This window comes from Gekko japonicus, unplaced genomic scaffold (assembly GCF_001447785.1).
Source record: "Gekko japonicus isolate JY-2015 unplaced genomic scaffold, Gekko_japonicus_V1.1 scaffold1577, whole genome shotgun sequence".
In the NCBI taxonomy this organism is placed as follows: Eukaryota; Metazoa; Chordata; class Lepidosauria; order Squamata; family Gekkonidae; genus Gekko; species Gekko japonicus.
Genome location: NW_015168699.1, coordinates 382,555 through 396,627, shown reverse-complemented (window position 1 = coordinate 396,627; position 14,073 = coordinate 382,555). Strand labels below are relative to the sequence as shown.

At 42.3% G+C, this 14,073-nt stretch overlaps 1 protein-coding gene across 1 annotated transcript in view; it reads right to left on the bottom strand.

Moving 5' to 3' along the window:
• PHF21B (PHD finger protein 21B) overlaps positions 1-14,073 on the bottom strand; it is a 242,321-nt gene that overhangs the window by 15,465 nt on the left and 212,783 nt on the right. Inside the window, exons 10-14 of the mRNA XM_015415485.1 lie at positions 11,154-11,205; positions 7,196-7,272; positions 5,095-5,149; positions 4,127-4,149; positions 1,341-1,499 (exon numbers count right to left, since the gene is read on the bottom strand). Of these exons, the coding sequence (XP_015270971.1) occupies positions 1,341-1,499; positions 4,127-4,149; positions 5,095-5,149; positions 7,196-7,272; positions 11,154-11,205 (366 nt within the window). The remainder of the gene's footprint in view (positions 1-1,340; positions 1,500-4,126; positions 4,150-5,094; positions 5,150-7,195; positions 7,273-11,153; positions 11,206-14,073) is intronic.

The window sequence follows — 14,073 nt, the reverse complement described above, 5'->3', positions numbered from 1 at the left end:
GGAAAGAAAGAAAGAAAGAAAGAAAGAAAGAAAGAAAGAAAGAAAGAAAGAAAGAAAGAAAGAAAGAAAGAGAAGGAAAGGAGGGAAAGAAGGAGGGAAAGAAAGAAGGAAAAAAGGAGGGAAAGAAAGAAAGAGAAGGAAAGGAGGGAAAGAAGGAGGGAAAGAAAGAAGGAAAAAAGGAGGGAAAGAAAGAAAGAAAGAAAGAAAGAAAGAAAGAAAGAAAGAAAGAAAGAAAGAAAGAAAGAAAGAAAGAGAAGGAAAGGAGGGAAAGAAGGAGGGAAAGAAAGAAGGAAAAAAGGAGGGAAAGAAAGAAAGAGAAGGAAAGGAGGGAAAGAAGGAGGGAAAGAAGGAGGGAGAGAAGGAGGGAGAGAAGGAGCAGGGGGCGGGGCTTGCTGCATGTGCCCGCTCCCTGGGCTCTTTACTGCCGGAGCTCCGCTCCAGTGCACTCCTGCAGGAAATGACCCCTGCCCAGTTCCATCTGTAAATGGCAATATTAAGGACTTGCTTCATAGGATTCTTGGAGCAATGAATGAGATAAAGATGTGAATCAGGTATATTTGCATGAAATGGTCCCAATTTGGTCAGTACTGGCCATCACTAAGTCCCACCAAAGTTCCCTGGGGCAACGTTAGTGCTGGATAGCAAGTCCAATTTGCTTTCAGTGAGACTTAGTTTTGTCTAATTTTAGCAGTATACCTCTGAAACCCAGTGCTAGGAGGCAACATTGGAGGAGGGCTTCAGCCTCCATGCCCTGTTTGTTGGCCCTGCAGGGTAACTGGTTGACTGCTGTGTGAAACAGGTTCCTGGTCTAGATGGATCACTGGCCTGATCCAGTAAGCTCTTCTTATGTCTTGATGGACTGGAGCCATACATTTCCAGAAATTGAGGCAGACTGCAGAAGGTGCTGGTTCAACAATTACTCACATTTATAATTTCCCTCACAGAAGTTGCCAATCTCCCATGATTTTCTCAGTTTTGTACCACTCGAATTTCCTCTTACACGGAATGTTTGCAGTTTACCATAATTCTTCTGGAAGTATTCCTGTGTTCAATAGACCAGGCTCTGATTTTACCATATGAATGGCCTAGAGTCACATGGCAGCACATGTGACAGTGTCCCCAATTTTTCATTTGACAAAAATCTACTTCCAGATGGATTCCATCTGTATCTGGGCACTCCTGGCTTATTGGGACAGATTACCATCTTATCAGGGCTTGTATTTCTACAGAAAAGTGGATCAGACACATCTGTTATCTTTTTATATCTTACCAAGCATGCACTTGCACATGAGTCCACCTCCCAATATCTCTTGAAGTGCTCACAGAATGAAATAGCTCACCTTTTCTTGGCACTTGGGGCAGACCCAGACCCCTTTGGGGGCTGTCTTTAAGGGAGGGTCCAAGCAGTTGAGGTGATAGGCTCTGGGACACATTCCACAGAGCTGCAAGTTGGCACCACGCTTGCATGCTGAACAGTGTTCATCATGGTTGATTTCATTCTGAAAAAAAAAGAAACGCATGTGGATGCTTACAGTCCAGATGATCTATTAAAGGAGCTCTCCACAAGCAAACCTTGACATGACAACTTTGCCAGATATGTCTACAAACAGAACAAAAGTTACCGTGATCAATTGACTAATATACTTTCCAATACTAAATCAATCTTCCTTGCTTAATTTAATCATGCTTAATACAGTCGTAATCATATAAATATCATAATCATATACAGATAAACACATACAAATGTTCAAATATGAATATCAAATCAGTCCTTCAAATGATACTCCAAGGTAGGGACACCACATAAATCCTGGAAAGAGTCCTCAAAATCTCCCAGCTGTAAATTGCGGCTGTGCGTTGTTCCACTGGAGAGACTCCCAGGACTTCACCACTTTTCCAATATGTGTATGTAGTGATCCACTTCTGTATTCCAATTAGCAGTCCAAAGGGAATCCACCATGTAGGTACACTTAGCAACAGGTGTACAGCACTTCTGTTTACAAAAGGTCCCAGCAACGAACAGTCGACTTGAAACATTCACTTCACCCCCCCAAGTTTCTTCACAGTCGGGACATCAAAGCAAGCGTATCATGTCCGCAATCAATATCCAATGTTTTCCAGTCAAGAATTAAATCTCCAACGAGTTTGAAGGACTGGTCTGATGTTCATATTTGAAAATCTGTATGTGATTATTTGCATATGACTACGATATTTATATAATTATGACTGTATTAAGCATGATTAAATTAAGCAAGGAAGATTGGTATAGTATTGGAAAGTATATTAGTAAATCGATCACGGTAACTTTTGTTCTATTTATAGCCATTCATTTCTACGATCCTCTCTCTTCCATTTACCTGATTGGAGAGTCATAATTTTGCCAGACGAGCACAACTAAACACACTGAACTTTCCAGTATGTAAGGCAGCTCAAGATGGGTAGCTGTGATTGTTAGTAGCAGTAGAAAAGAGCAAGAGTGCAGGAACATCTTAAAGACTAGCACAATTTGTGGCAGGGTAGGAGCTTCCATGAGTCACTGCTCACTTCTTCAGATACAACTAGCATGTGAGTGAGTCCGTTAGAGAGATATAGGAAAGGTATAGGACAAAATATAGGACAGATGCTTATACCTTGAATAAAACTTTTTGGGTCTTAAAGGTGCCACTAGACTCAAGCTTTGTTCTTGACAAATATTGTTTTCATCTCCTTCTTTCTGTTGACTGGAAGAGTGTTGCCAGGATTAAATCAGAATTAAGCCTGGATGACTACATTCAGACATCATGCAAAACTATTCTTAAAATACCTCCTCAGATCCTGGTTTGATGGACCCCAACCAACCAAGGCTAGTTTATCAAACCATGGTTTTACATGATGAACCAGAGAGTGACTAGGCCCAAGTCTCCCAGTGAGTTTTATGGCTGAGCAAGAATTTGAACTCAGGCCTCCCCTGACTTAGTCTAATGCTCTAACCTTGCATGGGGTTGTGAAGCTATTGTCAAAAGTCTTTTGGCTATACAAGTAGAACCATTGGTGGCTGCTTCACCTTAATGACTAGTAGTTTTTCAATCAATATTTGCTACAGAAGAGACCAAATATGAATATGAGAACAGTTCAATAATTTCACTGTTGTGCAGTTTTGACCATACACTGTATGAATACTAGATACCCAAGTGCCAGTTCAGGGATCTACAGACCAAGAGTACAACTGATGCAGTAACAGCAGGAGGACGTCTTGTGCTTGCAAGCAGTTCCTCCCCGCCCCGCCCCCCCATCCCTGGTATAAAGTGGAATGTCTAAACCTGGCTGAACTACATTTATCTGTGCACAAAACACCCAAACTAAAATGAGAGGTTATATTATGGTACCAGAGAGATTGGTCATGCTTTAGAATAAGAACATAAGAGAAGCCAATGTTGGATCAGACCAATGGCCCATCCAGTCCAACACTCTGTCACACAGTGGCCAAAATACCAGGTGCCATCAGGAGGTCCACCAGTGGGGCCGGGACACTAGAAGCCCACCCACTGTTGCCTTCCCCCCCCCCCAGCACCAAGAATACAGAGCATCATTTGCCCCAGGCTGAGAACTCCTATCTATACCTTGTGGCTAATAGCCACTGATGGACCTCTGCTCCATATGTTTATCTGATTCCCTCTTGAAGCCTTCCATGCTTGTAGCCGCCGCCACCTCCTGTGGCAGTGAATTCCATGTGTGAATCAATCTTTGTGTGAAGAAGTACTTCCTTTTATCCATTCTAACCTGACTGCTCAGCAATTTCATAAAGTGCCCACGAGTTCTTTTATAGTTAGAAAGGAAGAAAAGTACTTCTTTCTCTACCTGCTCTATCCCATGCATAATCTTGTAAATCTCTATCATGTTATGTATTTGAATGGATATGTTCTGTCTATGGTCCTTCATGAAAGGAGACCACACATGGACCCAAGACTGGCTTCCACCATCCCTGTGTTGACTGTACTCTTCCTGAAACAGCCTTTGACAGACAATAAGGAGAAGAACCTTGTGGTTTTATGCTGGGACAGCAACCACTGGACTTACAATAAAAGCATAGCGGAGTAAGCCATGATTAGAACAGGCTTTAGAAATAGACAATGTTCCATAAACGTACCTTCCAACTTGGATCCTCATTGGCTAGCGTTGTGAAAGAAGGGCAGAACATAGGTTAGTAGCAGTGAATGGAAATTTCCAGCCAGAGAGATTTTAGCCAAGCTGTGATAAAATACTTTGTATAAGAGGAAGAGTGCAGGCAGCTAGGGTATGTCTCCATCAGCAGCAACCCTGGCTGCATGCCCTATTTTAATTTGACTTCGTGCACTTTCTCATCATGCTTGCTTTTTTCTACCAAGATGGTTCTTTATTTAGACCAAATGTGTGCCATTCCCTAAATCTTCTCCTAATGTTAGCATTAGAGAAAAATTTTCTGAAACTGTACTTCTAGTGATACTTTACCCCGGCCAGACTGGCAAAAATCTTTGCAGAATCAGAACTCTGTTGGAAGGGTAGTAAGGGAAGAGGAACTCTGGTACATATGTGCTGGGAGTGTCAACTGGTTCAAAGATTTTGAAATTTAGTAGTTCATAAAGAAACAGTGTGTCATAGACTATAGTGTTTTTTTTATTTATCCCCTGTGACATATCTGTTAGGAGATATATCCATTGGGATACAAAAAGAACACGGTACATTTGTCCAGAACCTAATTATAGGAGCTAGGATGGCATTAGCTCAGGTATGGAAACAACAAACTCCCGAAAAAATATATTGGTTAGGTAGTGTTTGATATGTAATATCTATGGATAATATCACAATTTATATGTGGTCACAAAAATCATGGACATATGACAAATTCATAACGACTTGGTACCTTTTTGTAATCTACTGAACATGGTAAAGAAGGAGGTGCTAGAATGTATTTATGTATTATAACTTTTGTGCTTTCCTTTTTTCCGCTTCCCTTCTTGAATAATATTTTTCTGATATTTATGTATATCTGTCAAATCTTCTATGCATTTAATTTGTGTGATTAATGTGCGTATCATGCAATATATGGATACAAGTAAAAAAAAATTAAAAGCTTACCTCTTGTGGACAGGAACAAGGGATTATTCAAATAATTTGATGCAAGGCGCTTCCTCTGCAAAAGGCAGAGATACCACATGGTTACCTGAGGAGCAAAACTCACATGGCCTTTCACACCACCCCTTGTAGAGCACTTCTGTAGCAGCATGTGACATGCAACGAGTTCTTTACTTGCAATATCTGAGTAGGGCTAAGTTGCCTTTCAACCTTTATATGGATCAAAATGAATCTTTACCAATATTTCCTATACAAGAAGAGTATCTTGTATGAGTATTACTTATACATGCTATTCCTTATATATTTGTTTTACTCATGTAGAATCCCTTGATCCTCTTATGTCCCTCCCAACAGTTAACAGAATAACTTCAGAATAAAAAAAAGAGAAATCTGCTTCAAAGCATACCATTTAGCACAGACGGCAATGTGGTATTTTGCAACTAGGGAGAACATTTAAAAGGTACTTCATATGCAACTTCAGTTTAAGTGATCATGAATTAAAGATCATCCACCAGTTCTATTGTAAGCTGAAAAGTATCAAAATGCCTGAAACGTTGGCATCTCTCTCAAACTGTTGATTAGCAAATCAATCAAACAAGCTAACTGATTAGAATATAAACGCGGTCTGCCTCCATCTTATTTGAGCAGCATTTCTCACGGTCATTAGGAATAGCGATTCCTAATGAGGACAGATATAATCAGATGCAAAATTGACACCCGGAGAGGCAATTCTTAATATACCCCCTTCCTGCCCCATCTTACAGTTTAGAAACAAACACAAGAGTGGTAGCCACAAGAACACATGAAGCTGCCTTATAGAGAGACCACTAGTCTATCTAAGTGAGTCATGACTATTATGACTGGCAGAAACTCGTTTCGTCACCTGCTACCTGACCTGTTTAACAAGTGATGCTGGGAATGCAGATGCTCTACCCACTTAGCCAAGAACCTCACCCCAAACAGCAGCCATAACAGTTTGTGCAGATACCAGACATATAATGAAATAAGTTCTCATGGGCAAAAGCCCAGTTTATGCATCTGATAAGGTGGTAACCTCAATGAGCTGGGGGGAAAAAGAATGATAAACTTTTACTAATAGAACAGCAGCACATACATTTTGTACAATGTTATGATTATGTCTGTTGTTTGAGACTGGGCCCTTTCCTTAAAATAGCAATTTGTGGTCTGGGATAGGGAGGTGAATGAAACTGGAACAAAGAGATTTTGGGGGAGGATAAGGAAGAAGAAGGAGAAGAGTTGGTTTTATACCCCTGCCCTTCACTACCCGAAGGAGTCTCAGAGTGGCTTACAATCGCCTTCCCTTCCTCTCCCCACAACAGACACCCTGTGAGGTAGGTGGGGCTGAGAGAGTTCTGAGAGAACTGTGACTGACCCAAGGTCACCCAGCTGGCTGCATGTGGAGAAGTGGGGAATCAAACCCGGTTCTCGAGATTAGAGTCCGCCGCTCTTAACCACTACACTAAGCTGGCTCTTGCAACTTTGATAAGAAATATTAGTTTGCCCTTCTTTGTTTTCACAAGTCACCCAAATGCTTAGACTCTGAACCTTCTGTGAACACAGACCGAAGGACAGAACTGCAACAAGTCACCATGAGTGCTGGGCTTGTTCAAGAGTATAAGATAGCATGTCCTGACCTGGACAGTCCAGGACAGCCCACGGAAAGCACTGAATTGTGTTATCTATTGTATACAAGTGATCAATTTTTGACTAAAATTACACTTTTCCAAAACAGAAGATACTGGAATGGACCGTCTCCCTTATTTCTACAGCACTGTTTCACTGTTGTAGATACTTACTGTTTCTGTGACTGTATTATTACGAGGATCTTTGGTGCATCCATTCACAACTGCACCCATAATTTGGTTGAACTGTCATGGCTTCCCATAAAGGACACCTGGAAGCTATCCAGTGAAAGGACTAGGACTTCTAGCAGATGACACTGGACATCAAAGCTGCTTTCATTTTCTAATGCAGATGTGCCCTGCTTCCATATGCAAAGAGGGTCCTCCTATGTTTATGTCCTTTAAACTTGCATGAGCGGTAAGCAAAGCAGTAGCCCAAATAAGTCCAGCAGCAGACATACCTCTGTTTCCAAAAGTCCACTGTAGGCTGGGTTGGCTGTGCTTCTTCTCTTTCTCTCTTGGCGTTTGCTCTGGATTTCTGTAACCAACCAGATCAATGTATCTTTGTACGGTTATGAACATTCAAAAAGAAAAATATCTACAGCCAAAGCTGTTTCCTCTTAGGCCACCTGAGCATAGGAATGGCAGCCTCCAGGTGGGACCTGGGGATCTCCTGGAATTACAGCTCATCTCCAGACTCCAGAAATTAGTTCCTCTGGAGGAAATGGATGATTTGGAGGGTGGACCCTATGACATTGCATCCCACTGAAGTCCCTGTCCTCCCTGGACTCCATCCCCAAATCTCCAGGAGTTTCCCAACCTGGAGCTGGCAACCCTATCTTCCCATACCCTACTGGTAGCCAGATAGGTAACCCTATCTGAGCACCATCAAGGGATGACCATCACCATCATGTACAGCAATTTGTTTGTTTGTTTGTTTTATTTAAAGCATTTCTGTGCCATTTTTCAACCCAGCTCATGGCTCTCAAGGTGTTAGCACTGAGAGTCATCTTTTTTTTTTTTGCCCCTGTTCCTCTGGAATAACGTTTTTCAACCTAGCTCACGGCTCCCAAGGTGTTAGCACTGAGTCATCTCTTTTTTTTGCCCCTGTTCCTCTGGAATAATGCAGAGAGCCTAGAAATGTACAGGGCTAATGCTCCTGCCCCTGAGGATATCCTGTGATGTATCGGTATCTGAGCAATGAGGCTACTCTGGAACAAGTGGGTGCCCCATGAGTCCGGACTGATCTTGCTGCCATTGCTGGAAACAGAATGGCAGACTCTGAGGACTGCAAGACAGCAAGCGACCGCATACATTTGTTTTCTTCTTCTCCCTTTATACATGAAAGAGTTCCGTTATATGCAAAGCTTATTTGGGGTCTGGCCAGCAAATGTCAGAGTGAATACTTATAACAACACCAAAGCTGTGCAATTTCTGCACAATGTCTTGGTTTTGCATTTAGCCTGTCGCAGAATGCACCGCAGCTTGCTTTGTTGCTAGTAGATGGAAAGAGGGAGAAGAAAGGCGATGAACATCGAGGCTGGAATTCTACACATTTAGGGCTGAAGCCTTTTTTTGAAAGGAGAAAAGAAATACAGATTTCCACCTCCAGCTTCCATCCGTTAAAGTACGATATTAATCGCTCCCCACCAGCATCAAAATTTGAGGCAGCCCTCATGTGTCTGGTGAGGGGAAGAGATCGCCTCTTTGCCTTCTCATTCTCCCCTCAGCATGAGGCACGGCAGCTCGGGCGAAAGAGTGAGATTGCCAAAGCGTCTGAAGGAGAGCCAGCAGTCTGTGGAGAAAGAGGAGTAAAATCACCCCACCACCCCACTGCGGCCAGCTTCCTTTTCTTCCTGGGTGGCTGCCATGGCAGTAGTGGTTTTACTCTCTGTGCGTGGCCTGCTCCTTTCAGGACAGCCTCCTGGGTGGTGGGATGAGAGTAGGGAGGCTGTGGGAAAGGGTATGGGGTGGTTGGAGACATCCGTCCCTGCCCACAGCACAGGGAGGTTCACAGCTTACCCTCCAGGCCCTCTGGCGGCAGACATTTGACACTATAAACTCTCTGTCCACCATAAGCAGGGCTATTTTTGGGCAGGAACGCACAGGAACGGAGTTCCGGCTGGCTCCCAAGTTGGCCACGCCCAGCAGGAACTCATTAGCATAATAGGCCACACCCAACAGCAGAAACTCATTAGGATTGGCTACATTAGGGGTGTGTGGCCTAACATGCAAAGGAGTTCCTGCTACAAAAAAGCCCTGGGTTTTGACAACAAACAAGGTAAACAGAATAACAAGCAAAAGGTGGGTGTGGCTGGATAACCACACTTCTGATAACATGGGGGTGTGGCCTAATGTGCTAATGAGCTGTGCTGTCAGGGGTGTGGCCCAATATGCTATTGAGTTCCTGTTGTTGGGTGTGGCCTATTATGCTAATGAGTTCCTGCTGGGCTTTTTCTACAAAAAGATCCATGACCATAAGCCCTACTAGACAACGGCCTTTGCCAGTTTCCTGGAACATTTGGTGGGCGCCAACTTGGGGAATGGTGCTCAGAGGAGCTCCAAGTGGTATGTCAAAGATTCATGAGCCACTGAGTATCGCTGCTCTGACCACTACATTGTATCGAATGGTCTCTGTATTTTTCTTGATTAAATCTGAATTTTACGTAATTAAATTTCAATCTGTCCTTTCTGGACTTCTTGGCACTTTGGCCCTGTTGTATGAAAACAAAATCCTTCTGCATCCAATGGCAGCTTAGTGAGGATCCACTTGGAGTGTCTCAAGCAGTTGGCTCTAGCCCACAACAATTCGTGCTGAAATAAAATGTTGTTGGTGCTTTGTTTATTTTCAGTGCAAAACTTTTATTTTCAGTGCAAAACTAACAGCTGCCCCTTGGAAATATGACCATGTTTTGAAGTGTCATAGTTTTTGCACATTCCACTTTGAAGGGTGTACCAACACATCACTATAAAATGTCAGTTAGTCCAAAAGCTGTAGACATTTATTCAAAGGAAGAAACTCTAGGATTCTCTAGGGCACCTGAACTACAATCGTCTCTCATTATGTTACATTATGTTATGTTCCCACCTTTCCTTCTGAAAGCTGTCAAGTTGGGTACATAGTTTGGAACTAACTGTGAAGTCCTGCTTATTTAAATGGTGATTCCAAGCACATGCTTCAAATGTCTCCAGTCAACGAGACACCAGAGGGTAGAACAACACAGTACCTTGGCAAGCGTTTCCAAATGGATGTTTGCAGAAATAATTTGAAAGCAGGCATGGAAGGGGTGACTGTAGAGGAAAATCAGTGTGAGGGGCAGGTACTTAATCTCCATCACAGATACCAGTTCTTTCCTGCAAATGCCCATCCCCACAATTTCCCACTCAGCTGGAATTCCTTCCAGTCTCAGAGACCAGCTGGGTGGGAAAAAACAACACACATTCGAAATTACCAAGGAAGGTATTTGCAGGAGAGAAGTGCTGGCAGGTGTACTGAGCATCCCTGTCCTGCCTGTTAATACTCTCCTGCATTTGACTAAAGGGGAGAAAAAACATGTATTGTTCTTGAAATGTGTAATTTCACCCTCAGCTGAGTCTGCTGAATTTATTTTTCACTGTATTTCACCAATTTATTTTTCACAGGGTGACCCAAAGCACTTGGCTCCGTATCGTTCTCTGAATCCTCCCAACAACTAGAGTGAGAAGGTTTTTTGCCCTAATTTCCCCAAACATAAAATGATCAAACTCAAAATAAGCAAGTTGTGTGACTGTCCTTGCATTTTCCCACTTATATAAGTCTCCTTGCAATTTCCATTCCAGCCCACTGCCATTAAGGGATTAGGAGCGGGGGTGCCTCTCTGCAAGCTGCTTTTAGATCCTCAGTCATCAAGGAAGGTGTTAATTTAGTTTAAACACATATAAAATTCAGAGCTTTTCTGAGAAAACAAACGAATTTGAAGCAAAGAGCAAAGTTGAAGCAGGATAAACCCACACAGTAGTAGCTGTTCTGACTTCTTTCTGAAATTCAATGTTCTCTCATGTTGTCCATATGCTAGAAAAATTGTGATGCTTTTCACTTAAGTGACAAGAAACAGACAGATTCTGTTTTTAAAAAAGAATTATAGAAACAAGTGATACAGAAAGTGATTTTGCTTGCATGCGTTTTAGAGCAGAAGTTAAGATTTTCAAGCCCAAGATTATGCAAAACTGGGAAAAAATGCTACGCTAACAGAAAATATAGACAGTTCTTCCTCATCCGTATCAGTTCAACCCGTCCTCAGGAGAGTTGACTTCACTGGACTTAGAAGGGTGTAGCTCTCCCTACGACTGCACAGGTACGCTACAAATTATCTTCACAGTAAGTGCAGCTGACTTCTCCAAAAACAGAAGATATTTTTATAGCAATAAAAGCATTCTTACCTTCCAAGTATTCTGTCGTAACCAGGCCTAATGCTACCATGAAGGCAATTTTCTAGAGAAGAAATAATAATAAAAAGGTTGTATTAATTCTGTATTCTTTGGTTATTATTTTAAGAATTCCAGCTTTGACAGAGTGTTTCACAAACTCTTTCATTTGAATAAAAATCTGTCAGAAATTCCTCACTATCCAAACAAGTGGTTTCAGCATTAGTTGATAAGAGATATAATAAACATCTGCATTCAGAGAATGTCCTTTTAAGTCGGTCGAAAAAATAACAGTTATATGCACTGTAGATAGATTTTGTTTGCAAAGGCTCTTTGCGCCTTCTTGGACATTTTTGGGGAAAAGATACCTTGCTGCTGCTGCTGTTGTTTGGAGAATACAAATTAAATAAATAAGGAATCTATGTAACTATAAATCTCATTTGTGCCCATGCTTTAATTTTCAGGAAACAATTCTATCAAGATTGGACGCTTCCCAGTATTTTCATCACAGACTCTTCCACCTTACAGAATATCTACTTTTTCTTATCAAAATAAGATAACAGGAAATATTTTTACTTTGCCTCTTTTAAAAACACACTGAGGTACACACGCACGCACACACAGAGAGAGGTGACTTCATGCGTTTTGCTACATTTTCCTGTTAGGTGTCAATAAATGTCTGAAGAAATCTTCAGCACATCTCTCTTTGCATAGTTCAATAAGGTTGGGTGTGTGTTTTTTTTTTTTGCAAAACCATTTCATGTCATAATTATATGTTCTAGTTGTCGTTACATGCATTTACACTAATTACACAGTTAGTTCTAATTACACTAATTGTATAAATGCATGTTAATCAACTAAAGCTTACTCAAAGAATAAAATAAATTAACCCAAAGCCTCAGTGCTCAATAGAACAGCTCTCAGATTTGCTGGTTTCTTTAGTACAAAAAGAGAGCCGCAAGCCCCCGGCCCCCACCCCAAGTCTCTACAGCAAGAGGTTCACTGAATAGCCCCCGCCCCTGGTCAAGGCTTCAATTCAGCTCTAATAAATAGAAAGCAGGATAACTTTCTGTTGGTATCTAACTCTTCTATGTGCAAATCAGGAGTTTATGTGCGTATGGTTTTTTTGTTGTTCAGTCGCACAGTCGAGTCCGACTCTTTGCGACCCCATGGACCAGATCAGGCCAGGCCTTCCTGTCTTCCGCCGTCCTCTGAAGTTGGCTCAAGTTCATGTTCGTTGCATCGATGACACTGTCTAACCATCTCATCCTTTGCCGTCCCCGTCTTCTTTGACCTTCAATCTTTCCCAGCATCAGGGTCTTCTCCAGTGAGTGCTCCCTTCTCATTTGGTGGCCAGAGTATTTGAGCTTCAGTTTCATTATCTGGCCTTCCAGGGAACAGTCAGGGTTGATTTCTTTGAGGATTGACTGATTTGTTCTTCTTGCAGTCCAAGGGACTCTCAAGAGTCTTCTCCAGCACCATAGTCCAAAAGAATCTATTCTTCGGTGCTCGGCCTTCCTTATAGTCCAACTCTCGCAGCCGTACATGACTACTGGGAATACCATTGCTTTGACCATGCGGACTTCTGTTGGCAGGGTGATGTCTCTACTTTTTATCATGCTGTTTAGGTTCGCCATCGCTTTCCTCCCAAGGAACAGGCATCTTTTAATTTCATGGCTGTTTACTGTTATACATAATCTAATAAAAGTAATTCTTTGTCTTGAAATCGCAACCCAGGGGCATAGGGTTTTCAAGGGAAGACAGGAGCAGAAGTGGGGTGCCATCGCCTTCCTCTGCATAGCAGAAATGGGTGGTCTGCCATCCAAGTACTAAGAGCAGCCACCCCTGCTTCCAAACTCTGATGACATCGGACTGAGTTGGGCTATTAGGCTGCTATACATATAGTTCAAATAATAGTCCTAATAAAGGCCCATGTAGCATAATGATGAAGAGCATGATTTCTCAATTTCACCCACCATCAGGGAAATCCTGTGCAAAGATGCTCAAGGCTAAATTTCACTGACTTCCATGGACAAAGACTGGAGTAACTATGCACTACAGGTAGTCTTAAGCAAGCCATTATATCGTAGCCTCTTCCAGCGTTGGGACTACCAGTAGTGAACTACCTTCTGTGGTATAACACCTTCTATGTCTGTATGATAGTCTGTATGATATTGATGAGGAAGAGAAGGAGGAGGAGGAGGAGGAGGGGATTGTATTTATACCCTACCCTTCACTACCCAAAGGAGTCTTAGAGCGGCTTACAATCTCCTTTCCTTTCCCCTCCCCACAACAGACACCCTGTGAGGTAGGTGGGGCTGAGAGAGAGTGCTCTTTGGAGGATTGCTCTTGAGAGAACAGCTCGGAAAGAACTGTAACTGACCCAAGGTCACACCAGCAGGTGCATGTGGTGAAGTGGGGAATCAAACCCGGTTCTCCCGACTAGAGTCCGCGCTCCTAACCACTACACCAAACTGGCTCTCAGGTAGAATGAAAAGGAGGAAGGTGTAGTTTATGATCCACACTGGGTACACCATGGGCTAAAGAGTGATCCAAGACAATAAGCAATAGACAGTGTATTGCAGCCATGACGACAGTAGTTATTTTCCAGTGGAAACAAGTTCAAGGTGAATTGTTGGTTTTGGATAACAAATTCATCTTCAGTTTGATGAACGTGTCCTGCATTTTTTGCTGACAAAGACACAGAATGAGTCTATTCTGCCTAGGTACCATCCCAGAAGTGATAATAAATCTTACTCAACTTGAGTAATGATGCATGTGAGATTCCATCAACTCCCACTCTAAAATATTCTTTAGTATCCTATAATATGAGATCCTGCTTTAATGGGTGCATTTACATTTAAAAAACAAGTGTTTCCAAGAAGATTCATAGGCACATTGTTTAAGAATAGTTATCAAAGCTTATTGCTCCAGG